The sequence below is a fragment of the Cynocephalus volans genome, chromosome 6 (genome assembly GCF_027409185.1).
Source record: "Cynocephalus volans isolate mCynVol1 chromosome 6, mCynVol1.pri, whole genome shotgun sequence".
Lineage (NCBI taxonomy): Eukaryota > Metazoa > Chordata > Mammalia > Dermoptera > Cynocephalidae > Cynocephalus > Cynocephalus volans.
In genome coordinates, this window is record NC_084465.1 from 22,366,081 (window position 1) to 22,393,313 (window position 27,233).

General features: G+C 38.8%; 1 protein-coding gene across 1 annotated transcript in view; it reads right to left on the reverse strand.

The window, feature by feature from the left end:
- Positions 1 to 26,922, reverse strand: part of LRGUK (leucine rich repeats and guanylate kinase domain containing) — a 71,128-nt gene extending 44,206 nt beyond the window's left edge. The window contains exons 1-6 of the mRNA XM_063101012.1: positions 26,623 to 26,922; positions 19,942 to 20,049; positions 17,558 to 17,639; positions 14,303 to 14,403; positions 10,588 to 10,669; positions 1,217 to 1,341 (exon numbers count right to left, since the gene is read on the reverse strand). Of these exons, the coding sequence (XP_062957082.1) occupies positions 1,217 to 1,341; positions 10,588 to 10,669; positions 14,303 to 14,403; positions 17,558 to 17,639; positions 19,942 to 20,049; positions 26,623 to 26,922 (798 nt within the window). The remainder of the gene's footprint in view (positions 1 to 1,216; positions 1,342 to 10,587; positions 10,670 to 14,302; positions 14,404 to 17,557; positions 17,640 to 19,941; positions 20,050 to 26,622) is intronic.
- Between the last annotated feature and the right edge of the window lie 311 nt (positions 26,923 to 27,233).

A 27,233-nucleotide genomic window follows, 5' to 3' on the forward strand; every position in this document is an offset into this window, starting at 1 on the left:
CAATCCAATTTATCAAATTCATTTTCATTTACGCTTTGCTAACATGCCTTCGTAGGCAGAAAACATGAAACCTAAGGGAAATTATGAAACCTTTCCAGCCTCAGTGTCATCCTCAGTCCTGGGGTGCCAGTACTTTACCCTCACCTACCTCACTGCAGGTATGGATGGGTCTCAACAAACACTTTGAGCTCTAAGCTCAGGGGGAAAAAAATTAATACATAGCCAATCTTTAGTGATCTGTGGTTAAATAAGACAGGAGTAGTATACTGTATAAGTTAAAAATCTGCAGATTAAACCAAGATGTCATTTCAAACATTAGTTCTACATCCTCCTATGGGATAGTTCACACAAGAAATTCATGAGCTATAAGCTTCATGGCTTGAATTCATGCCTGCCCACCCTGTTAGGGATGTAATGAAGAACAACAAAGGCATCCAAGCATAAGAAGTAGGAGAGAGGAGGAAAGAAAGAGCAATCCTGGATAATCCGCAAACAATATTATTAGCCCCTAAATGAGCAAACCATACTGTTATTTTTAAAATATTGCATATATCTTTGGAGCTATTATGATCCTGCTGATTTCTCTGTAAATGGTCTCTATTTTCATTGAGTCATAGTCACACAGCATGTCACATAGCTTAAGAAGAGTGCTCTCCATGGGGAAAAAATAATCAAACTTAAACTTTCTGATTGCAATTGTTCGTTTTATTGTCAGCACTATTTCTGATTTCCTACAATGGGTGACTACCACGTATTAATATAAAAGGACTGCCAAAACTCAGTGCCCAGGAAACATCTTGTGGTTCATTTGAAGGCAATAAAGTCTCAATAGCAACAAATGTTATGCTTAGATGTTATTTTCACCAATACAGTATTATAAAATCGATTTTAAATACTTGTTAAAAGTATACCTCTCTTTTCCAGCATAAAAAGTCAACTTTTTAAAAAACTGAATTTGGCTATCAAATTAGAAAATCATTTTACTTAGCATGAAATATTGATCACACATGCACATGCACACACACACGCACACGCACACACACACACACACACACAAATACAGATATAGGAAGGAGCAAACAAAACTGAAGACAGTAACATTTCATGAAGAGGTTAGCTGTTTAGACATTTAAAAAACCCTAAGTAGTCAGAATTCATACATTTACTAAAACATTAACTACATTTCTATAAAGAATAACATTTTTATTAGACTCACCAGGCAAAGTATTCTGATTGGTAACGTGTTTAAGCCATTAATTGCTGTGATCTTGTTGTTGGCCAAACTAAGGTGAGTTAAATTGCCACACATCTCTAGTCCACTGATTTCTTCTATCTCGTTGCCTATATACCATAACTACGTTTAAGGAAAATGTCATTAAAAACATTTTGAAGAAAAAAAGAATTAGCGGTAAATTATTACTAGTAAAAAATCAGACAGCAGCTTAAATAAAGCAGTATTATATGCCCAATATACTCGTAGGATGAACACTAAATCCTGAAATATATTTTTCACATAGATTATGTTATATTCTCTATGAAATTTATCTTTTTAAAGGCATCGCTTTGCATTCATATGTGACATTTAATCGGTATGAAAAGACATACCACAGTGGTTCCTAGCTGCTCCTCAGCAGTGTGTTTCCCCGGTTAGCTATCAGTCTCCGTGAGAAACTCATGTGCTTTCCCACAGGCAGGACTTCTGAACACAGGGTCACCCTGCTGAGGCCACATGCACCAAGCTCCATCATCCTCATAACTAGGGTAAAGCCTGGGAGATGTCATTCGTAGCCAATGAGTGGTCCAAAGACCACTACCCTCCTATAGAGAGGAACAGCCCTTTCTTTCTGTCTATATTGACTTTTCTCCTTAATAAATGAGGCTTAAATGCTGCTTTAATTTTCTCATCCATTAAGTTTTCATTCATTGATACAATTTTAACTTATCTTCTATGTTCCATCCTTGTAGTCACCTTAAACCACAATCTCAAAGTCACCAATTCCACTTAGTTCTCTCTGTTGTCAATCTCTTTGACCAGTTCCCAGAATTTAACGTCATTTACCCATCAAAGCTCAGTTTTTCTCTGTCTATGACTGCACCATTTCTTAGTCCCTGATAATCTGCAGGGAATCTAACTGACCACCGAGACCTGGCATTTTTTTCATTTAAAATATCTCTTTAATTATTCACTTCCTTTTTATTCACGCCTCTGCCAAACTAACTCACCTTTGGCACCAACAGTTACCTTTGATATCCATTACTTCCTGCGCTCAATTACCGTACACACTGTAGTCAGGTTAACTTTTTCAAAATATTGATTGGATATCACGTTTCAATTAAAAACTTCTCATAGGATGCCAAAACCACAACGAGATATCATCTCACTCCAGTCAGAGTGGCTATTAATCAAAAAGACAGAAAATAGCAAATGCTGGCAAGGATGCAGAGAAAAGGGAACTCTTAGACACTGTTGGTGGGAATGTAAATTAGTACAGACATTACAGAAAACAGTACAGAGATTTCTCAAAAAACTAAAAATAGAATGACAATATGATCCAGCAATCCCGCCGCTGGATATTTATCCCAAGGAAAGGAAATTAGCATACTGGAGAGACATCTGCACCCCCTGTTTATTGCAGCACTATTCACAATAGCTAACATATGCAATCAACCTACGTGTCCATCCACAGACGAATGGATAAAGAAAATGTATATATACACAATGGAATTCTACTCAGCCATAAAAAGAAATGAAATTCGGTCATTTGAGGCAACATGGATAAGCCTGGACGACATTATATTAAGTAAAATAAGTCAGGCACAGAAAGATAAATACTGCATGTTCTCACTCATATGTGGGAACTAAAGAAAAAGGTTGAGCTTATAGAAGTTGAGAGTAGAATTGTGGTTACTAGTAGCTGGGAACTGGGGGATAGAAAGAGGTTGGTTAACAGAAAAATCACAGCTACAAAGGATAAATAAGTTCTAGTGGTCTACAGTAGTTCTAGGCATCTATAATTAACAATATTGTATGTTCTCAATTGAAGAGAGGAGCTCAAATACTCTCATCTCAAAGAAATGATAAATTTTTGCAGTGATGAATATGCTAATTACCCTGATTTGATCATCACACGTGTACACATGTACTGAAATATAACTCTGTGCCCTATAAATACATACAATCAGTATATGTCAACTAAAAATGAATTAATTAAGTTAAATTGAATCCAGGACAGATAAGAAAAAATTCCCATAGGATGAATTCCAAATTCCTTACTCTGGCATTTAAGGCCCTTCACTATAAGCAAAACCTATTCATCCAATTTCATCCCCATTGTAATCCAATGAGAATTCCCCATTTTTGCCAGGTCAATCCTCTCAATAGTTCTAGAATATACCAAGAACTTTCTTACCTGGCAGGATATCCTTTCTTCATACTGCTTTCCTTCTCCTTTCTAAATGCTACCTATTCTCCAAAGTCTACTTTTTTTTTTTTTTTAACATTTATATTAAACCAATGTCATATGCTTTTTGTTTTGGGGGTTTTTTTTTTGACAGATAACCTTCATTTTCTTACTAATTCTCTTTTAGTACCTTTTAATTACACAAGTAAGTACAACAGACTGGGAGAACATATATAATATCTAATATATAAATATATATTAGATATTATGTAATATATATAATATATAAAATTTATATTAGACAAAGGATTACTAACTAGAATACATTTTTAAATGACAATAAACCAGTAGAAAAAAAGATAAAACACCCCAATAGAAAATGGAAAAGGAATATGTCCAGGCAATTTCCAGAAGAGCAAATCCAAATGGCTAATAAACACATGAAAAGATGTTCCGCTTAACCCGTCTCAGAAGAATACAACTAAGATAAGATGCCATTCGTCACCTATCAGCTTAGCAAACATTTTAAAGTGCAAGCTTTTGAAGAGCAGATACTTTTATACTGCTGGGTGAGAGGGTTCCTCATGATATCGCCACTTTGGAGGCAATTTGGCAATGTCCATCCCAATTGTAAATATCCAATTCCACTTTTTGGTCTTCACTCTAGACAAACTATTTCTTCCTCAAATCCTTTTCTGGTCAACTTACAATGCCCAGCTATCTCCTTCCATCAATCAGAGAATCAAAAAAAAATTTGAAGAGGAAGGAAGGGATCATAAACATCATAAAACATGCATATTTGCCTCATAATTCTTTGTAATTATTCTAACTCTCCTACTTACTAGTTACATAACCTAACTTTTCTCTGCTCAAATTTTCCATTTGTAAAGTGGGGATAACACCAGGTTGCCATTAAAGGGAAGTGAGGTCATGGACGAAAAATTAGAAAATGCATGTGAAGGAGTGACACAAGCCATACATCACTGCACAGTTATAAGGCAGTGATATTACTAGATGGCAATCACATGAGGCCAAGTAATCACGTCTTCTACCTCTTGGCCAACAAAATGGAAAATGAAGATTCAAGGCCAGGGCTGAATCTGAAAGACACAGGCCAGAGAAAAAGGTAACTAAGTAAATTAGACAAGAAAATATTGCTAAATGTGCCAAAGATTCCTAGGTTTTCCTCATTGGTTTCAGATTCATTCCTCGGGCAGAAGCTTAGTTCTGTTTGTGGTCAGTGTGCATTTTCAAATCTCCTTCCACTGAGCCCCCTGCCAGAATAGCCCTGCAAATGACATGGATGCTCACAAATACTATTCTCCCCATTTCCTTTTGCTTTGGGCTATTTAAATAATTATTCTGGAACTAGAACAAAGACCAGATCTTTGTAGATATGGATTGTAACAAAAGATGAACATGAAATAAAGGAAATGAGAGATTAAACTATCTCACACAGCTACTGATGAAATGAAGTACCTTTGGAGCAGGCAATCTTTGGCAACAAAAACTAGGCTGGGAAAACTTTGAATGGCCATCTGTCTCACTTCAGCAGAGAGGGCAATAGTGTTTAAGGCTAATTTCAGGAGCCCTGGTGTCCTGGTAGCTGTATTCCAATCAAGGTGAAAATACTCTGAATCATGGCAGAAAAAAACAGACGCTTGTGGGTAGCTGGGTCAGGAAGCATTCCCATGGGGAGCAGGCAAGGATCAGAAAACTAGAAAAAAGGAATCCTGAAACTAGCACGAGATGTCAGGAATTGAAAAGGAAAGCTTGTTTATTGGGTCTACAGTAATTTTCGAAGGCATTGGAAGCTAACCGCGGTTCCCTTGGTACATCCAGCTCACTCTCTAGTTTTCTGAAATTAGTATTGCAAGGACAAAAAGAAGGAGGAATGCAGAGGCCACACTGCAGTCATAGCCATGGCTTCTGCAGATACCATTGCTGTCACTCAGCGCTGGGGTGACGGGTGCAGAATTGTCTGAACATCTCTGTTGAGAAATATGCTCATTTCAGAAAAATTGTCTTCTCCTATTTCCCAGCTCTTTACTCCCCTTTAAATTTGAAGGAATTTCAGGCACTATAAATTCATGAGGTACTTGAATAAAGAGCACTTTTTACAGTGGCACACAGCTTCCCCCCCCAGCCCCCTTACTCCCACAGCCACCTCAGGGGTGACCTCCAGCAAGAACAGCCCATATGCAGGACTGGGCCACACACAGCTCTGAGTTCACAGTTTGATCTCCCCAGTCTCGCATTTTCTTATTTTAAGGGCCTCCATGAAATGTTACTTGTCCCTCCTAACATTATTCTTTCATGTTCTTTTATAGGTCTTGGGACTTTCTGATAAGAAGAAACATAATCTGATAAGTCATTAAACTTAACAATGAATTAGCTTACTGGGATAATCCTCTTAGGTGTATTTTAATTTTAGAAGACCACTATCAGGAAAAAGAGGCTCAAAGAACTTAAAAATCATCATATTGGATTCCAGCTTTAAAGTTTTATGATTCTGTGAATAAATCTTTTACAGTGGAACTTTAGATCCTTATGGAAACCGAATGAAGTAACCCTGTGGCACTTAGGCATAACTTTACAACTAGGGAAAAGCCCGACAATATATTTTCATGTTTGGGTGATGCTGTCAGTAGTTCACAATGCTTGACATGAATGATTCACTAGTTCAGTATTCAGTCTTACTCATTTGTCTACAATCACAAAATACAGTTCGGGTGTACAGAAAACAGTTACTGAGAAATAAGTAGGAAAAATCCAGCACAGTTCTCTTAGAGGAGAGAGCCACAGTGGTGGCTTTAATCAAAACCAATCCTGAAAGATCACTTTACCAGTGAAAAATGTTCTTCACTATGGGAGTGAGTCTCTCTAAAACATGCATACAGTTTACATGGCTGTGTGATAAAAGTAGTAATTACTCAAAGAATTGCAACACGGGAAGAAACAATGGAATTCAGAAGACTATTCTCAGTTCAAACATTTAACAAATACTCTCAGGCAAGTCACTGAACCTACCTGGGTCTCAGGCTCCTCTTCCACGAAACACATAAAGTAATGGTTAGCACTAGATAGTCTCTAAAATCCTGCCTAGATTTAAGATTCTATGAATCATTTTTTTAAATTCCATGATTCTAATTATAAAATTCTAATAAGCAACCAGTCAATGTTTATAGGTAAAGAATAAACTGCATTTTTATGAATACATTTACTTAATCTTGGCAAAGCTTACCATCTTGCAGTTTAGAATGCTTATCAATTAGTCAGTTATCCACATGTGGAAGGATAAAATAGAATAATAAAATAAAAAACTGATATTTCATAGTTAACAACTCGCTCTGAGGTATTAATATAATCTACTATAATCACATTGCCAGTATTGTTAGCTTGATTAACTGACTTGGGTTTTTTTATATAATTGTTTTCAAAGAAATTAATAAAAAATTTTCAGATTTTTAAACTTTTACATAGAACTGGGTTAAGTTTAATACTTGATTCATCATTGGCCCATAGATGGCCTGCTGTTATTCACTTTTAAAAATATAATGAATGCTCTTGAAACTGTGCCCCCACCCCAGCCCAAGAAGTAGAACATTAGCAACAACTTAAATCTACTCCTGTACACCTGTCCTGTCGAATCCTTGTGTCCCTCTCAAGATAATCACTATGCAGAATGCTTTCCTCTTCCCTTCCTCCTTTAGTTTTATACCTAAATCGTATTTACTTTTATTAAGGTTCATCACATTGCTGCATATGTCATTCATTCTCACTACTGTACGATATGCTGCTGTGCGAGTATATCATTATTTATGCTTTCTCTTACCAATCCAATGTTTTGCTATCATAACTAAAACTGCTATAAACATTCTTATACAAACCTCCAGGTACATATATGCTCTACTTTCCATACGTAGAAATGAAAGTACTAGGTCACAGTGAATTTGAATATTCAACTTTACAAGACAATATAAAATTGTTTTCCAGAATGTGAGCTAATTTCATGCCCACAAACACAAACAAGGTAAAAAGAGATCCTCTTGATCAATATGTTCTCCAACGCTTGGCATTTTTAGGTTTCTTAAATTTTGTCAACTGAATGGCTATAATACAGAATCTCACGTGGCCTTGAGTTGCATTTCTCTGACTATAAATGAGGTTGACATTTCTCCATGTGTTTATTAGTCTTATCTATTTTCCCTAAAATCATTTTTCACATCTCTGCCTATTTTCTTACCCAGGAACATGGGATATATTTCTCTTTAGTTAGGTCTTTAATATTCTTCGATAAAGTTTTACATTCCCCCCACAGATCTTATTCATCTTTAATAAGATTCATTTTTTGTTGCTCTTGTAAATGGCATCTCTTTTTAAAGCTGAGTTTTCTAATTGTTTGCTTCTGATGCAGAGGAATGCAATTGATTTCTGTTTATTGAAGTCATATCCAGCCACTTTTTTTTTTTTTTTTGTGACCGGCCACACCACGCTCAGCCAGTGAGCGCACCAGCCATCCCTTTATAGGATCCGAACCCGCGGCGAGAGTGCTGCTGCGCTCCCAGCGCCGCACTCTCCCGAGTGTGCCACAGGGTGGGCCCTCCAGCCACCTTGTTGAACTCTCAAAACTCTATTATTTCTAGTAGTTTATTGCAAGTTCTTTTTTATATTCTCTGTAGATAAATATATTATTTGCAAAGAATAACTTTCATTTTTTCCTTACCAATCTTTATATCTCTAATTGCTTTCTCATGTTATGGTGCTGGCTAAGAACTCCAAAACAATGATGGCTAGAGGATGGCAGGTATCCTTGCCTTGTTCCTGATTTTAAAGGAGAATGCTCAGAACATGTCCCCAGTCAGGATAAAGTTTGTCTCAAACATTTTTGTAGACATCATTTATCAAGTTGTGAATATCCCTATTGAGTTTACTGAGAGTTTTTATTGTAAATACAGGGTTTTATAAAATTTTCTATGTCTATTGAGTTTCTTTATGTATTAATCATAAGGTTTATTTCTCTTAATCTGTTAATGTAGTTAATGACATTTATAGATTTTCTAATATTAAACTATCTTTACATTCCTGAAAAAAACCCAACTTGGTCATAGTACAATCTTTTTAATACATTGCCAGATTCAGGTGCTAATATTTTGTTTAGGATGTTACACCTACATCATGACAAGCCAATCATCACCCTTTCTTTTACTGTTCCTTGCCTGGTCTGAATGGCAAAGTAACCTCAATAGAATAAATTGTAAATATGCCTTCTATTTTTAATGTTTGAAATAATTTGTTCATTATTAGAAGGTCTGTTCTTGAAAGTTTGTGTTTGGTGTATTTTGTAGGAAGATTTTTTAAATTTAGTTCATTTTAACTTGTAATGAATTACTTTTATAATTACAGGACTGCTCAGTGTTTCTATTTCTAAATCAGTGTTTTGGTACATAATATTTTTCTAGAAATTTGTTCATTTCATCTAAGTTTTTAAATATACTGGCATAAAAGCTGTTTTAAAATTCTGTTATCTTTCTGATTTCAATTAAAGTTTAGTCTTTTCAAAAAAAAATCTAATCTAGTGCCTTTTTATTCTGAAAGAGATTAATTTATAATCTTCTCAGATATGTTTTTGCTTTCAGCTATCCAGAAAAACTTGTAAAACTCCACCACCTACATCATGCACAATATGATATGCTTGAACGGAACAAAAATATATTTAATAGTATATGAAGGATAGTTTGTCTTGGCTACTTGTCTTTGCATTTTAAAAAATGCAGGTGAGAAATGGTGCCATGTTACACTCTAATTACATATACCCATGTTCTGAATTTCAATTGGTTCTGATGTAATAATTATAGCTTTTTATACTTCACTGACAAGACTTAAATGCTACATCTAACATCAAGGTAAAAAACAACAACAACAAAATAAACTCTGATTCCTTTCTTCAAGATATCTGAAGTTTACAAAGTCATATAATTTTTTACATGGAAAGCTAAATTTATAGAGAAAGTAAGACTCTCATTATAGAAATGTTTTAAACTGTATCTCCATTTTGAGTCCAAAATACCAAATTGTTTTCTTTGGCGATTACATGCTACACATGAAGAATGTCTTCCTGGGAGACAGAGCTCTCCATGTCAGACTCTAGATTGCCACGTCAACATCCTCATTCAGAGTACCCTCAATGATCAGAAGGGGCTCTGGCAGCTGAACCCCTTCTGGCTGGCAGGCATTTAGGGGCAGCTGACTTCTAGACACAAGGTCTAAAAGGAGTGCTGCTATGTTCTAGGCTTTCCATCCCATATGAATAAAGGATTTTTCTACAAGACATACGTTCAAGAAAACATACCTTCCACTATCCCCACATCTCAGCCTTATGACAAACATAGTGTGTACCATCTGTTGCCACATCCCTGGAATGAGGCACCCAGGGGCAATCAATTCATTCTCCATTCCACCCTGAAAAATCCTCAGGTGGGTAGAAAGATACCGAGAAAGAGAAGGCGCTGCTCCCCTATCACCCAGTGAACATTAGTCTCTGGTGTAAGGAAGAGACTCAAGCTCATTAAACTCACAGATTCCCCAATTAACCTCCCATGCTCTAGAAGCTGGAGCGAGCTGACTTTAAAGTAGGTGCTCTGTTTGCATGGGAGCCTGATTCATGCAACAGATGTGTTCCTGAAGTTGGTTGCAAATCAAAAGTTGCTTTTTTTTTTAACAAAATCTATTTTAAATACACTAGAAAGGCTTGCTATTTAAAGGGAACACACTATGAATTCTTTTGTAAAATAAATAATTACTAATTTTCCTTATGACCATATCTGGATTTTCAAATACTGAATTTATATTAAATAGGGCATAGGTTTAAGTAAATTTCAAGAAAGGAATTAATTTTCTGGTTCTAGAATTTTGAATAAGCCTACATTTATCAGAAGAATGACTATCTTACTTAGATTTTCAGAGGTAAGATGCTCTTGGCAAGCTCTGACTTGCAGTTTTACTCCCTGGTAAATAAAACATCTTTCCGCATTTTGTGATTATCAATTCTTAATTATTTAGATGAGGCACACATCTCTAGTAAATTGCTTACCTAGTACTGTTTCATATAATCCACACACCCTCTTTAATGTGTACCCTTTAAGTTTAATTCTTTAAATTTCCCCTCTATTCATTCAAAGGATACTGTCCAAAATTAGTTTAGTGAGAGCATGGTATGCTGACAAATCACACATTCCAGAAATTCGGTTGCAGGAAAAATCCACCTTCTGGTGAGAAAAAGAGAACAATACATTATACTTTTTCATTCATATTCACAATAATTAATTACGCAAGAAGATGGTATTTCTGGATGTAGGGTTATAATTTGTTACGAAAGTTCACTTAGGCTAAAACATACATCTATCTTTAATCATTTTCTAACTGGGATCCTTGTCTGTCCACTTTGAGGGAAACTGAAGAGGAGACCCCTTCCTCGTGGCCCACAGGGACATCCCCACAACCTAAACACTTTCAATTCCTGCAGCTACTCTTTCCATTTTCAGCATTTATTTTAAACTTTCTTGGTCTTCCCTCAGGATTTGCCTCAATTTCATCCTTACTTACCACCGTTTCTTTCATCTGTTCTAATGCACCATGACCTGTTTTCCTTAGTTTATATATGCCTATCTTGTGTCCCTTTTCTCTGCCTTCTCGACTCCTGTCTCAATATATCCTCCCATGTCACCCCCCAAATGCCAGAATAGTCTTTCTTATTCATCCCACACCTCTTCAACTTTACATCTTTTCTTAAAATTGACTATTTTAGGAAAGCATTTTCAGCAACATCTGTTGTTTTTAGTCAAAAATAAGAGACTAAAAAACAACATTAAATAACTTTGTTTAATTATTTACGTAGTGGCAAAGGACTAAAGAAAAAACTTTAAAAAAAAGAAAAGAAAAAGAAAACCCCAAGTTTTTTGAAACTGTGTATTGCTAACTTACTTGGCACATTGCAATCCTTTTCTGGAAAACTATTAAGCAATTACAAAATAACCAGCACTCTTACTTTCTTGTGCCCTTTAAAACAGTGGCTCTACCCCCAAAATATTAAGATTATTTTAACAATATGTTAAATACTAAAAACTTTATACACTAAATACTCAAAAAAATTTAGAAACAACTCAAGTGGCAAGAGTAGAGAACTGGTTAAGTCAATTACAATATAGGAACAGCACTACATAGTCAGTAAAATGCAAGTTTGTAAGCCACGTGGAGAAACAGAAATGTGCAAATAAAATAGTGCTAAGCAAAAATATCAGAAGACAAAATTCATATATTTACAAATGGCAGCTATCTAAAATGCATACTATGACATAATCGGTCTGGCATAATGTATATGGAGTACTTTTTTCTTCTATGTAATAATAATGGACTAAAAATAAACTCTCATTCCGCAGGCTTGCTTATAATTGACACTTTCTCATCAATGCGTTCCATTCTCGTGCCATAGCATGCTCTCTGTCTAACTACACCTCCATCAGGGCTATCTGACAATACTATGCCCTATGATATTAGGTTTGTCAAGAGACCTTAAAAAGCATATGATGTTGCTTTGACTACCCAACCAATCAAGTTAACATTTGTCACCCACTAAGAGCAAAAGCATTCTAAAAAGTACAAACAGTGCAAACACAAGCCCCTGCTTTTTAGGAAATGCACACTCTCTCCGGTTGGTGGTGCAAGGCTCATAGATATGAAATGAAAAGGAAGTAGAGCTTCTCAAGAGGACAGAACATAGTACAGTACACAAGCCCAACTTTATGGAGTGGTACAGGCTTTGGGGTCTCAGACGTTGGGTTCAATCTCAGTTCCACTACCTCCCAGCAAAGGTTAAGTTACCTAACCGTCCTGTGCTTCACTGTCTTCATCTGTAAAATGGGACAGTACCAGCTACTTCACAGATTTATTCAGGAGGATTAAACAAGATAATGCATTGAAAATGCCGGAAGGACTCAATCATCCCTTCCCAGGTCCACAGAGAGCCCACCTAGGGTAGAAAACCCTCATTGAGGCAGTCTGGCACTTAGAAAGCACTTCTCTAAAGTTACCAATGTGTTTGCTCTTAATTCTCCAGGAGCTCAGAACCTTAAAGATGAGGTATATGATTTTGTTTTTGTTCGTTTGTGGGTTTCTTTTGGGAGGCGGCCAGGTAGCGTGTGAACAGAAGAAACTCCAAGGAAGTTTTTCCCAGGACAGGGGTCACACTGTTACCCTGAGTAATTTCCCTGCTGAGGGCAAGGCGAATGGGACAGCAGAAGAGAATCGAAACAGCTCTGCAAATCCAATTCCTGATAACCTGACACCATGCAGCCCCACACTGAGGACAAATAGGACAAAGGAATGTCACCCTGGCAATAACTATAATTGCAAAGGGAAAAAACACACTACTGATAAAAATAGAAAAATGCGAAACAACGGAAGAAAAATTAAGAAGGCATCCCACTGTCAGTATGGGGAATATCAGATTCTTGATTTCAAACAGATTTTTATATTCATGCAAGCCTCAGTAGAACACTTTGGATCTAAGTTAATTTGGTTTGTAAATAAAATAAAACTAATAGATAATAAAGGGCATAAATTTTGTGAAACAAATAATTACTAATTTTCCTTATGACCATATCTGGATTTTCAAATACTGAATTTAAATAGGGCTCAGGTTTCAGTAAATTTGAAGAAAGGAGTTAATTAAAACAGAACCTCTCTTCTGGTTCTAGAATTTTGAATAAGCCTACATTTATGAGAATGACTATCTTAGGTTTCCAAGGGTAAGACGCTCTTAGCAAGCTTTGACTTGCAGTTTTATTCCTTGGTAAACAAAATATATTTCCCCATTTTGTAAATATCAATTCTTAATTATTTGGATGAGTCACACATCTCTAGTAAATTGCTTACCTGTTACCTGGTTGATGGCCATTCCTTAAAGTGACTTTTTTTAATTAAATACTTGAGTCCAATAGATGAACGCTAATCACAAGCTCTGTGGCAATGGTTCCCAAATTTATCAGCTCATCAGAGACACCTGAGGGTCTTTTAAAAGGGCCAAAGCCCAGGCCTTACCTTGAACTACTTAAATCAGAATCTCTGGCAGTGAGTGCCAGGCATCAGTAGTTCTTAAAAAAAAACCCCAGATGATTCCAATGTGCAGAAAGTTTGGGAAGCCTGACTTCATGACCTCCCTACTTAAGAAGGGGTCCGTGGACCAGCAGCAAGGACATCACCCAGAAGTCTGTGAGAAATCACAGGCTCAGGCCCCACCCCAGACCTACTAGGTCGGAATCTCATTTTCACAAGAACATGGGCAATTTGGGCACACATTAAAGCAGATGACATGCCACTCTATAGCATAGTGGTGAACTGTTCTTTAAACTACTGTCCACAGAGAGTTTATTTTGCTTCAGAAATGCAAGAGCAAGCACAGAGAAGCAAGAATGGAAATCTGAAGCTTTCTTCTCTAAAAAAAGGAAAGGTTGGATAAATAAGAGGGTAGTTTGGGCCCCTAGGAAATTCTTACAGATTTTTCAGAGATAAAATTTTTCAGATAAAATTGTTCTGCTATAACAAAAAAAATGCAATAACAACTACTATTTAATTGAGGGAAAGAGTAGAACAGAAGGAAGCTGGTTCTTTGGTTTGAACACGAGGTTTTAGCAAAGCTTCGTAAAAAGACTATCCATTGACAAAGCATCTTCTTTTTCCAAAATAAATGAGACACAAATCCTTTTTTATTTCATTTCAGACACTTACACTATGCACTTCAACAAGTTATTCTCTCTGAATTTTCTATTTTTGTGCTATTTTACTTATTTAATGTCCTTTGCAAACCATTTAACATATGTAATTAGTGTATTGATAAAGTCTACCTTGAGATTTTTGGGTGGCTTGAAATTGAAGAATGTAGTCAGTTTATTTTGAGAAGCATTAAGTTCTAGAAGATAAGGCATATAACTCACACAAGACAAATCTAGGGGGAAAAACAGATACAGAATAAGGTAAGCCAATATAATAATTAGACAAAGTCATTAAAAACAGCATATGTCATATCAGAATATTTTTTTAATGATGCCAGTTGCAAGCACGTCTTAATTATTCCAGATAAGTGAAATGAATAAAATTGTTAGTGTGTAAAATATACACAAAAAAGTGTGGAAATCTCCTTATGAGCCAATAATTTAACCTTCTCTCCCAGGGCGCCTTCCACCCCTTATTTCCCGGGCAGCCAGGGAAAAAAGTGAAAGAGGCCTCATCCGTGAGGCCACTCTCTCCAGCTCACTCTCTCCCATGACCTGCTAACAGCCAAATGCTTCAAAAACTCCCAGCCTTAGATAAAAGGATGAGAAACTAAAGCCTTAGATAATCCTCTTGATAATTAGCCCCTAATTTACTAAATTAGGTCTTTTCAGAAAGACTGAAAATGCCACAATTAGGGAATTCTCTTTGTTGTAAATTAAATTTTGTTTTAGTTGGACTTAATCTTAAATCTCATTAATTATTTGAAGTGATTTAAGTCATTGCTGTTATTTTACTTTGACTCTAACTCAGAGTTCAAAAGCACATCTGAATTTTGCATTTTACCCCAAGCAAGTATTCTGAACCTCTAATACGTATGAAGTAAAGGACTATTTGCTAATAAAGGATACTCCTAATGAAATTACACATACACCATAAAAGTTGTGAAGTATTGTTTTGCTTTCCTGCCACTTTCCAGTGGATGCACGTCAGGGTAACAGGATGAATTAGGGAAGGATCAGGAAGAATCACACAGTAAGGGTTACAGCCCTGTCTCTACCAGTAACTCATTTCTCCACCTGAAAACCGTAACAGTAACAGCGTCTCCCCCTCTCTTCTCATTCTAGGTCATAGAAGGAGCTGTTACAACCCCTCAGAGGATGGCCCCTAGTGAGAGAATGGAGCCCCCACAACCAAAGCCAAGCAAAGTGCTCCCACCTTTTACCATCTGGCACAGACACATGCAGACCAGGAGAGGGGAGCAAGCCGGAGCAGTGGGGGGGCCTTGTCCTGGGTGGGACAGGCAATGTGAGGGGACCTCCTAGCATCTTTCCTTCTCAAGGGTCACTGAAGCCAGAAGACCCCTACCAATTCCGACTTCATTCCTCTAGACTAAACCACACACTTCTTTAGTAAATGTGAGCAGATCTAGGAGAGACAATCCACTGGGAATGAGCGAATCAGGGAAGGTTGCCTGTGAGAGGAAGCTGCGATTGTCTTAGGATTTGTATCTATTCGTCGCTTCTGCGCTCAGCGACGCATCTGTCAGGAGAGGTCTCAACTGTACTAACTTCCACTGGCCTGCGGGTGCCCTGGAGCTGATCTTTTCTGTCTTGAAGCAGAAGCAGCAGCTGGGACTCAGAGAGAGACAAAGAGATGGTGAGTGCTCTTCACACTTTGTAGATAGCCAATGTGTTCAAATCATTCTGACAGACAAAATCCATGGCTCGGGCTGCTGGACTTCTAATTCCAGCAGGCCCCTTAACTCCCTGTTCAGTGCAGTGACCTCTCTGTCCACCAGATGGCAGGAACTCCTCGTGTCCACATCAGTGGTTCTCAGAGTATGGTCCTGGACCAGCAGCATCAGTCTCACCTGGAAACTTACTCAAAATGCAGATTATAAGGCCCCACCCCCGATCGACTGAATGAGAAACTCTGAGGTTGGGGTCCAGCAGTCTGTTTCAATAGGCCCCCAGGTGATTCTGATGCAAGTTGAAATTTGGCATACATGAAAAACACCATACCTCACACACAGTAGGCTGTCAAGCACTTGATGAATTAATGAAATGGGCCATACAAGATTAATGAAGACTAATGTGGCTGAAGAGGAAAGCTTCCATTGCAACTGTGGACTCCCTGCTCAAGTGGCAAGGATATGAAGCCAGGTCTTTTTTCTTGTTGTTAGCACTAAGCATTGTTGAAGCCTCCCCCCTCTCGGCAACTTCTTATCCACTAAATGAAACCAAGCTTGGAGATGTGGGTGGAGCACTCCTACCAGTTAACACTAAAAAAGTCTTACTGATTATACGATAATCTGGGATATGCTTTAAAGTAACCCTGGGGAAAGGGTACAGGGAGGTATAGCTGAAACAAGATTGGCTATGGGCTGATGATTGTTGAACCCAAATATTCATTCTGATATTCTATTTCCGGACATGTTTGTAATTTTCTATAACAACGTTTTATAAAACTAGAAAAAAATAATAAAGTCTCTCAAAACAGTAGAATTTTAAGAATTAAAAGACTAGAATATTTCTTACCCATTGAAATGAGTGGATTTTAATTATTAGAGTCATATGAGGGGAAAAAGTCAGAAAATAAAACAGAGAAGATGATATAAGCAACATTTAATTTTCATTTAAAAAGGCAGGCAAAACTAGCAAGTAGAAAGATTATCAGTGGAGAAAGTTCAGAAAGAATGATTTGCTTACTTCCCTATTAGTCTAAAGAAAAAAATTATACACTGAAGTTTCAAATAAGGTAAGAAAATTAGAAACAAGGATCAAGCTTTGAAGGAAATGTGACAATTGTAAGACTAATTTCGTTAAATGTGAACAAGATGTCATAACAAACATACATAGAACTACAAATGGTGGAGTTAGAGTTGTAAGAATCAACTAAACACATAGAGACAGCAAAAAGAGGGGACAAGTAAATGCACGAAGCCCTGGTGCTCAAATAGTGAGAATAGAAGTAGCTCGCCAGGATTAAACTGTAAATGCAAAAGCAAAATATAGAAAAGAATCCATTAAAGTGGAAAAAAAGGACTAATTCATCTGCACTGAATAGAAGGAAAGAAAAGGGAATTGTTAAACATTCAGGAAGTATTGAAGAAGTAAAATAGATCTTAACAGAAAAAAATGAAGCAAACATTGCATCTCATACTCAACTATCACAGAGTGCATCTCAACCATGTCATAATTTTGCAGACCTGTGCCAATGACTCATCACTCATTGGTGTCTTTTATACAGAAAGCAAAGGACCAGTTTGTAAATTGATCCACCGATCACATACACCAAGTTTGAGGATATTACACTGTATTACACACTACAACATCTGCATTCCGAAATAACTCAGAGATTAATCTACTAAAATGACCATTACATACCTTCAATTTTATTTACCGAAAGATCCAACTTCTGTAGGTGAACATATCCACAGAGAATGCTAATGTCAATTAAATCACAACCCTGAGAAAACAAAAGGTAAAAGACTTTAATATTGCTTCAACAGGTTAGTGTTCAGTCTTGTTGCAACATCCAGAAATAATAGTGATGGAAAGCAAGCCAGACTTTCTTTCAAAAGTATAGAAGAAGTGAGAGAAGAAAATCTGAAACCTGCTACTAATAGGATCTCAAAACAGACTATGGACTCCCTGAGAAAAATGCATTCCTCGGAAGAAAGAAGCTTAGGAAACTAGTGCTGTTAGCAAGAACAAATACGACATGAAAAGGCAAATTAAAGCAGTGTTCTAAAGACCTTTAGAGCAGAGTTTTATATTAAAAAAACAACACATAACAGCAATAAAGACAAAGGTTTTATCTAGTAGAATAAAAGAAAAAGCAAATGCCTAGAATTTAAATGAATTTTTACAGAGTGCACACCTAATCAGGAGATCATTGATAACACCACCCATATTTTCACAGGATTTATTTTCAAAGCTCCTTCACAATAATCTCATCTAATCAAATGCACCTGTGAAACCTGTAGGGTGGCTTATTCCCAATGTAGAGATGAGGAACATGAGGCACATGAGGCACAGAGGCATATGTAGGTACCCTGGAGTCACACAGCAGGTTAGTAATAAAGAAGCAGTATCCAAATCTCCTGAATCCTTGCCCAAAATTCTTTCCAAGAGACCTTGCTTCTAGTGAACTTCAAATGTGGTTATGGGGGAATTTGGTCCCATGGAACGAGACATATTACTGATTTATGCTGTTATGTCAGAAAAAGCCAACCAATGAAGAGTCATTAGAATAATGATGATTGTTTAATGAAGGCTGCTAGAACATTAATAAATACGTACTTGCTAAATACCTGCTATGAACAAGGCATTGTGCTTGGCGTGATGAGAAATACAATGACAGAACAGAGCTACACTGTGCCCTTAAGAAATGTATGACTTTGGTAGGAGAGAAGATATGTACATAAGTAATCAGAGAAAGCAAAATTAAAGTGTAACATAAGGAAGATGTAAGGGGGAAAAGAATCACTAAACGTGGGCGACCTTAGAAAGTGTATTCAGTAAGACAGGTTATTAAGGCAAAGTAATTCACCATGTAATATCTCAAATGTAAGGAGGTCAGTGGCAAAATAAGTTAAGCTTCAGTCCATCTAGCTGAAATAAGATTTAAAAGATTGCTTTTTTTGGTAGATCAATTTAAGGCATAGCACTACATACGTAAGTAGAATATTGATTGAAAGGGACTTGTGCAGGAACGTTTTGGCTGCTGGAATTACATACCATCCCGATGTCTAACATAGTGCAATGCACACAGGCTGCTTCCTGTATGTTATTGCCTGACTGGCTGAGTCATCTATAAAATGTTATAAAGTGAAAATAGTAAAAGATTAGAGCCTTCATATGCTGACCTCAAAGGACGTGCCACAGAACCAGCATAGGTGTAAACAGCTTAACATTTCTTGAATAGTTTACTAATTCAAATCCACATCAGAAAAGTCTTGTGATGAATTATATACACTTTAGCCACCTCCTGATGCTATAGTAAAATTTCAATGTACTTTTTAAAATTATGTATCCACATTTATTCTCTGAATCTCCAAGAAACATTTCGTGCTCTACAGTATAAGGAAGCAAAAAAAGTGAAATTATTTTTCTAGGACTATAGAGAAACAAAATGGGGAAAGAAGCTGAAGTACTCTGACTAGTCTGCTCTTACAGCCTCTCATAATAAAACAGGAGCCAAGATTTTGTGCCACTCTATGACTCGTATTGGAATCTTGAAAACTGATGAATAACAATAGACTTTTTTCTTTAATGATAGGTATCTTTTGGAAAGTATGATATAGCTCAAAGCTACTTATTTCTTGACATATTTAGGGGGGAAAAGTCAATATCAAAATACTTTGTTCCCTCGCATTTAGATAAAAATTTTAGTTCTACTGATCAGAGAGAAAATCCTTAAAAGAGTTTTTTTTTTTTTTTTTTTCTTAAAAGAGTTTTTGATTGCTTTTACAGAATCAAATTCAACCTTCTGGAAAGAAAGCATTGATTACTATAATATAGACTACTTAAGATGAAAGAGAGTGTGAAGAGAATGAAAACAAAGGAATTTGGGGAGCTGATTATTGGACTGGCCAGGGCTCTTTGAAGTCTAATACTTATATAAATATCCCTTAATCACCAGTCTCCATCAAATTGAGGACCCTGAGATTTGCTGCCACCACAAAAGCTATGAGTACCAGAGCAAATGGATATGGTCTAGTCAATGTCACGATGTAACCAGCCAGTGATGATCTTGTCATACTCACTGATAAAGTTAGACTGAGGTAAACCTGCTCAGTCCCAGGACCTGAGCGCCCCAACTGGTGGAGTGCCTTGGCCACGGCCTCCTCTCTTAGGATCCCATCAAATTCCTCCTGCAAAAAAAAATCAGACAGGTGGACAAAAAAAGGACTCCCATTAGAAAAGAAACAGCCCACCTTGTCATGTCCAGCACTTAATAGGTCACACACCCAGGAGCTAAGCCCTCCAAAATTTACCATCCCCAAAGAAAATTCTGAGTTTAGAATACATACCTATTATGTAAAATTAAATATATATCAAATCAACGTTTCTATTGCCACTGGTTTTTCAGGTGGTCGCTTGCATGACGTATGCAAAGTTGAGTGAACGTGGTAGCAGTAAAAGCGTCAGTATTAGTGTGGATAGCTATCATGACTGAGGGCTTCTCGATTCCAGGAGCTGTGCTAAGAGCTCTCAGTGATCAACTCACTGAATCCTTCTGACGGCCCTGAGGTAGGTACTTATCTCCATTTTACAGAAGAAGAAAGTCAGGTTGCTGAGCTGACTTGCCTGAAACCACGCAGCTAGTATGTGACAGGGCTGGAATGAACACCTGCATCTGTCTGACTGCAGGGCAATTCTAACCACTGCCCTTGACTGCTTGCCCACGCCCCAAAGTATGGTTACATCAAATTAAGGCAATTAAATCTGCTGTTCTTCCTGGAGAAAACAGGTCCTTGGTTTGCTTCCTATTGGCTAGTTTTGCTGGGTTCATGCAATTTACATTTATTAAAAGGGTGATAATCATTTCCATACAGAAGTTGGCCGTTGGTCTGTAGACATCCCATGGACAAATGGCAGCTCAACGTGCCCTTCCCCTAATAATGACAGACAGAAGCGATAACAGGTGGCACAGTGTTATGTTTGTGCTGCCTTCAACTCCATAATGACTAAAATTAACAATGCCATCAACAAGAGGACACAGAACACAGTCATCACATCAGTCACACCGATAGAACCAACCATGACTGGCAGATGGACTGCAATGGTAAAATACTCTTTCCAGGTTTTCTATAGTAATACAGGAAGCCACAAGGCTGCTCAGGCTGTTGGTGCAGAGGACATATATTTTGTAGGCTTGTTCTACTGTGAAGAGTTTCTTTCCCCCCAAATTTCCACTAATCCAGGGAAGCAAAAACCACCTACATGGAAACAGCACATGGGCTTTGGCATTTGGCAGGCTTGGTTTGAACCCAAGCTCTGCCATTTGGATGTGTGACTTTGAGGAGCTAAAGTTATCTCTGAGCCTCACGTTCTTCACCTATCAATAGGAAATGTTATTACCACTGAAGGAGTTCAGAACATGCCACCCTGAAATAGGCTGCTTTGGCATGTTGATTATTTTGAGCTGATGGCATTTGAAACAGAAAATGCAGGGAGAGCCTTTCTCTGAACTTTCCTTATGTTCCTAAAGACAGATCTTCCACAAGGAACTCAATTGTCATAAATCCCCTTCCCGGGAGTTTCATCAACTCGAGAAGATTGACTCATCACAGGAGAGAGACTAGAAGTCAACCCACACTCGGACAAAATTTGTCACAAACTATCATATCTCCCATCCATTCTCCTAAGGGCTCATCCATCTTTCCCAAAAAGTATTTACTCTCCCCTAAGTGGCCTACTTCCCCCCGCCTTGCCCTTTTAAGACGGTGTATAAGCTCTTAAATTTCACTGTTTTGGGGGTATTTGCTTTTATTTATTTTTTTCTTGTGATGCCCCCACACATGTAATATTAAAAATTAATAAATTTGTATACTTTTTTCCTGTTAATCTGCCTGCTGTCAGTTTATTTCATAGACCCAGCTATCAAAGCTAGGAGCGTAGAGGGAAAATCTTTCCTTCCCTATACCTTCTTTTAATGTTTTAGGGAGAATGAAAAAAAATGTCTATAAAGCTCGTAGCGGAGTGCTTGAAGCATAGCTAGTGTTCCCAATAAATGACATTTGTTCCTACTAATTGATGAAACCAGAAATTCCATCTTAATGTTTCATTCATTCATACCTATCAACCTGTTTACAGAATGGGTGGAAGATATTCATTTTTCTAAATAAGGTTCCAATTTCTTATATAAGTCCTGGGAAGGAGGGAGGGCAGAGTTACTTTCCCTTTGAAACTTTGCATTTTGACCTCTGAAGTTCGTGACACACACACACACACACACACACACACACACTCTCTCTCTCTCTCTCTCTCTCTTCCTGGAAATGAGAAGACATTCCATCCTTACTTATTGTAAGCAGATGCCTGTTTATCAATGTAGCTGTTGACAGGGAGCATGGAGACGGGTCACACTGTCAGCATTTTTCCAGATCCCCAAGGCAAGTCTCCGCACAGCCACCCCCTCACATCTCCTCTGAGGTTCCTGCCATTTGCCAGTATCATGCTTTCCCCTTTTGGTCTTTGGTAATTTTCAAAACTTTACAAACCCCATCCTCACTGTGGGTGGCCTCGGAATCCCTACAGATGGCCTCCAGCACCCCTACTGCCAGCACATGCGCACACACGCGTTCCTTACTGACTCAACTCCAGACAGCTTCAACTTGATGTCCACCCAACTTCAGCCACACAGAAGACAGGGTGAATAAGTGAATAGACATGGTGCCTGCCCATAAGGGATTTATAGTTCAGTCCGAGAGACAGACAAGTACACAAGCAACTTCAGGAGTTTCATATTACAGTGGAGACAAGCAGGGTGCTGCTGACTATCAGCAGGGCGCCCATTATATGTCAGTGTTGGGGTGGAGTAGGAAGTTAGCAGAAGCTTCCTGGGGGACAGAGCAGTCAAGCTGAGACCCCAAGTCATGAGTCATTCTGGCAAAGGAGAAGAAGCCTGAAAAGAGAGCCAAAAAGTAGCATTGCAGGCAAAGGGGGCAACATGTACAAAATCCCAAAGTCACAGGCAAGCACTGCCCTCTGGGGGAACTAGGAAACTTCCAAATGGCGGAAGCATAAAGTGGGAAGGAGGAAAACAGTGCCTAGCAGTGGTAGGCGCTCAGGCATGGGTGGAAATGAACTAATGAACACTCTCTGCCCCCCGAGCTGCCAGGTGGGCCAGAAAGGGCCCCACCGCCATGCATCCTGTCCATGTCTGTACAGTCGACTTTCTGCTGGGCCTCGGTGCTATTAGACGGTCTCCCACTCTCCATCAGCTCCCTTCCCAGCTAGTCCAGGTCCGCATCACTCTCCCCAAGCCATGCAGCATCAGCTCCTTCGTCCTCCTCTCAACAAATGTCTTTCTCTTCTACTTCTGAGGCAGAGTAGAAACTCTCAGACAGTGACCCTGTCAACCCCCTGCACCGTCTAATGCTTCTCACTTGGGTCTCAGAGGAAGACCGCTCCTTCTCTCTACCCAGGGCCCCACTCCCTTCTGTTTCCCCAGAGACCCTGCTCAGGGACCATCAATTTTGCCCTACTTTGTCGGTTTCCAGCCTGTCACTCTCCACTGGTTCCTTCTCCCACTATACAAGCCCGTGAGTCTCTCCTGTCTTCAAAAGGCTCTCTTCTGTCCTCCATGTTCCTTTAGCTATAGCTAGAGTTTCCCTTAACAGCCAAGCCTCTGCAGAGTTGCTTTTTAATCCCTGGTTCCCCCTTCCGCACCTTCCATTCACTCTTCAATTCATTCCAGTTAGGCCTCTGCCTTCACAAAACAAAACCCACGTGGGCCAAGGTCGTCAGTGACCCTCCTGTAGGCAGTGCTGATGAGCACTCTTTTAGGGACCTCTCCACTTAACCTGTTGGCAGCATAACCCCTTCCCACACTCTTGAGACTCTTTCTTGCTTTGGCTTCTCTGTCTCCTTGCTCTTCTTTCTTCTCCTACTTCTCTTACCAGTCCTTTCCAGTTTCTTTCACCAATCCTTCTTCAACTGCTGACCACTTAGATGCCTGTATCCCTACGGCTCTGTTCTCGGTCCTCTTTCCTTCCCTTTCCTTCCCTTCTCTTGCTGGATGATCTCTCAAGCACCAATGCTGATGATTCCCCAACTTCCTACTCTGAGACCCTTCCCCTGACTTCCAGTCATACGGTCCCTATGCCCAACTTCTTAATGCATAGCTCATCTGACCCTGATTCCTGTTGTAGACAATGACCTTAACATCCCCTCAGACCATGCCATAGACCTAACAGTCATCTTAGACTTCTACTAGTCATTAGTAACTGTCTCATCTTAAATATTTTAAATACAAGGGTACTTCAAAAAGTTTATGGAAAAATAGAATTAAAACATGGTATGAATCTTTCCATGAACTTTTTGAGGACCCCTTGCATGTTTTCATCTTTAGCTTTCTTTCCCTTTCCACTGCCACTGTCTTAATCCAGACTCTTCTTGCTCCTCCCTAAATATGACTACAGTCTTCTCACTGGGCTCCCTGCCTCTAATCTAATCCCACCTGGCCACCAGAGCAGTTCCTCACTGCTTAGAGACTCAAGTCCATGTCTGTACAACAGCACAGAACCCTCCACAATCTGGCCCCTACCCAGGCTGCTACTTTTGCTGTCACCTATAATTCATCCATAGGAGAAGCTCTGTCTGCCTGCCCACACACCACCATTCCATCCAGACCCTGCAATCAAGCTGTTATCTGTACATATCACTGTATGTAATACTACAGATGCTGAATTGCTAGGACTTACACTCTTATCTCCCTGTGAGAACAAGGACCATGTGTGTCCTCAATCATGTTATCTTCTCCTATCACTACTGTTGCTATTATTTATTACATCTATAATTTGAGAGCCTACTCTGTATCAAACCCTATATTAACAACTTTAACACAGAGTTTCTCATTAAATTTGATGTTCTTAACTATCCCACGAGCAGGCATTATTAGCCACATTAAGTTACTGGCAAAGAGTGATTTTCATGCATCAGTTATCGGGGCTCAAATACTTCTGCTCTTTATAGTCAAAGAGTTCTCCCTACACAGCAATCATTCAATAAACGTTTGTTCAATGAAAGCTAAATTAACTAAATCACTTATTGGGTAGTTAGCAGATAAAAATGTGTAAGGTACTATTTGTATTAGTAACCGTATCAAAGATATATTATGCTAAGCATACTACATATAGGATCTCATTTAATTCTCACAATTCTCCTATGGGATAGGTATTACTATAATTTCCACATTATGGATGAGACATAGAGAGGTTAAGTAACTTACTGAAGGTTTCACAACTAACAAAAGGCTAAAACAAGCCTCAAACACAAATCTTTGATCACAAAGGCAGTGTTTAAACAGCTGGTCTGTTCCGCCTCCCTTAAATTCATCAGAGTTTCTGAGGCTTGCAGCTAATTGTATTATAGGCACTTAATAATTATTGTGACCATTGTAGCATTGCAAAAAAATAATAAATCACTGAACATGAATGTCCAAATGTTTCTTTTTAAAACTTTTCTTTGCTTATTCAGCATATTAAAATGTATGCAATACTATGAAAAGCCAAAATAGAATGTGAGAACACAAAATAAATAGTAACATTTAAAATGTAAATGTATGAAATAATGAACTTTTTTACACACCCCCTACGAGCCAAAAAGGAATGACTAATTCAAGTCAACCCCTTCTGTGGTTTTTTAATGGCATACTGAAGACAGATTAACAAAGGTACTAATGAACCCCACAGCTGAGGAGTATGTGTTAATTAGAATAATAAAGTATACGGGTGGCTCATTTGTGAATTCCTCTGGGGTGGAAGCTGCTGGAAACCATACAAACATCTCAAAGTTGTAAAAACACTGTTACAGTTTTGCAGTAATCACTGCTGAAGCTGGCAAAGTAAATCAACAAAGACAAACAAAATAAGTAATAACTAACGAAATAAAGAATAACTTTCTGTAGTCAGCTTTAAGCAAAACTAGCATATAACTATCTCCTGTAGAAGGAAGGAGAAGAGGAGAGACAAAATGAGGGACAAAGGAGAAAAAACATGGGCCAAATGTTGACAGTGAACCAAAGGACATTTCAAAAGAAGGGGAATCCAAGTTGGGGAAGAGTATAAGGGGCTAATGGTAGAATCAGTAACAAAAGACACTGCAGATTAGACAGGGAAGAAGAAGAAATAACACAAATAAGGAAAGGAATTTGCGAAAGGGAACAGGCATAACAAAGTGAAACATGTTTGGCCTCGAAGAGCAAAGGTGACTCGGAAAAGCTGCAAAGCCAGAAGACTTTCACAAAATGTAATATACTAAGTTTTTAAATCACTTAGTCTTTGAAGATTATTTCAAGAGAGTAATTTTTTTTTCTTTTTTTTCTTTTTTCCTAGAGGAAGATGGAGAGGAACAGGTACTGGGGATGCCAGCTCTGCCTATTCACAATATTGTCAAGTTTATAATTTTGACACGTTAAAGCCATAACTCCCATACAAATATACGGATACTTTTTTCAGAACGACGCTCTGTAACTTGACTCATAAGAAATCGAATGTGTTAATGAAAAAGAAAGGAGACATTTGGAGAGATTTCAGGCAGGGGGTGAGGAAACGGGGTAACAGACATGGGAAGCAAAGAGCGGGGAGCCTCGGGGCGTTCGGGAAGAGGTGCTCCTGGAGGCGAGGGAGGCCGAGGAGCGGGCTGAGGCTCGGGCTGCTGCGGGGTGCGGCTGAAGGGGGGAGCGGGGGGCGTGGGGGGCGGGGAGGGAGAGGGCACACCTCCAAATTCAGCATTTCGGACTCTTCGGACTCTTCGGACTCTGAGGAAGCCGCCTCGCCCTCGCCCTGGTCCTCGTCTCCGTCCGCGTCCGACTCCTGGCTGCGGTGAATGAGCTGCTGGAGCAGGTAGGACGGGGCTCTGTTGAACGTACTTTTTCCCACGGGAAAAGAAGACCAGCAAGCCGAACGCGCCTTTTCTGAGCACAACAGGATCGACTGGGCTCTAGTTCGTGAACTGCCCATGCCTCCCCGGGGAGAGGCAGCTCCCGCCTTCTGGGGATCGCTTCTGGAGGTCGCCATCTTGTTTAGCGGTTGCCTAGGAGACTGACGCCGGGGGGGGGGGCGCCGCGAGGCATTGTGGGGGCTGTAGTCTTCATTCCTCTGCGCGTGCTCGCCTCCTGCCCTTTCCCTTTTTTCTGCCTCATCTGTTATTCTTCTCTCTAGTTCTGTATTTGTGCTTGTCCTTCTCGTTATCACCCCTTTTCTCCACACCCCTTTTCTTTGTCTTCAGCTGTCTGTTTTCTCCTCACCTCGAGGCCCGTCTTAGGGCGTTTTCATCCCACCTAGGGATCACACGTGCGCCTTCCTTGCCGTTTCGTTCATGAAGAGCT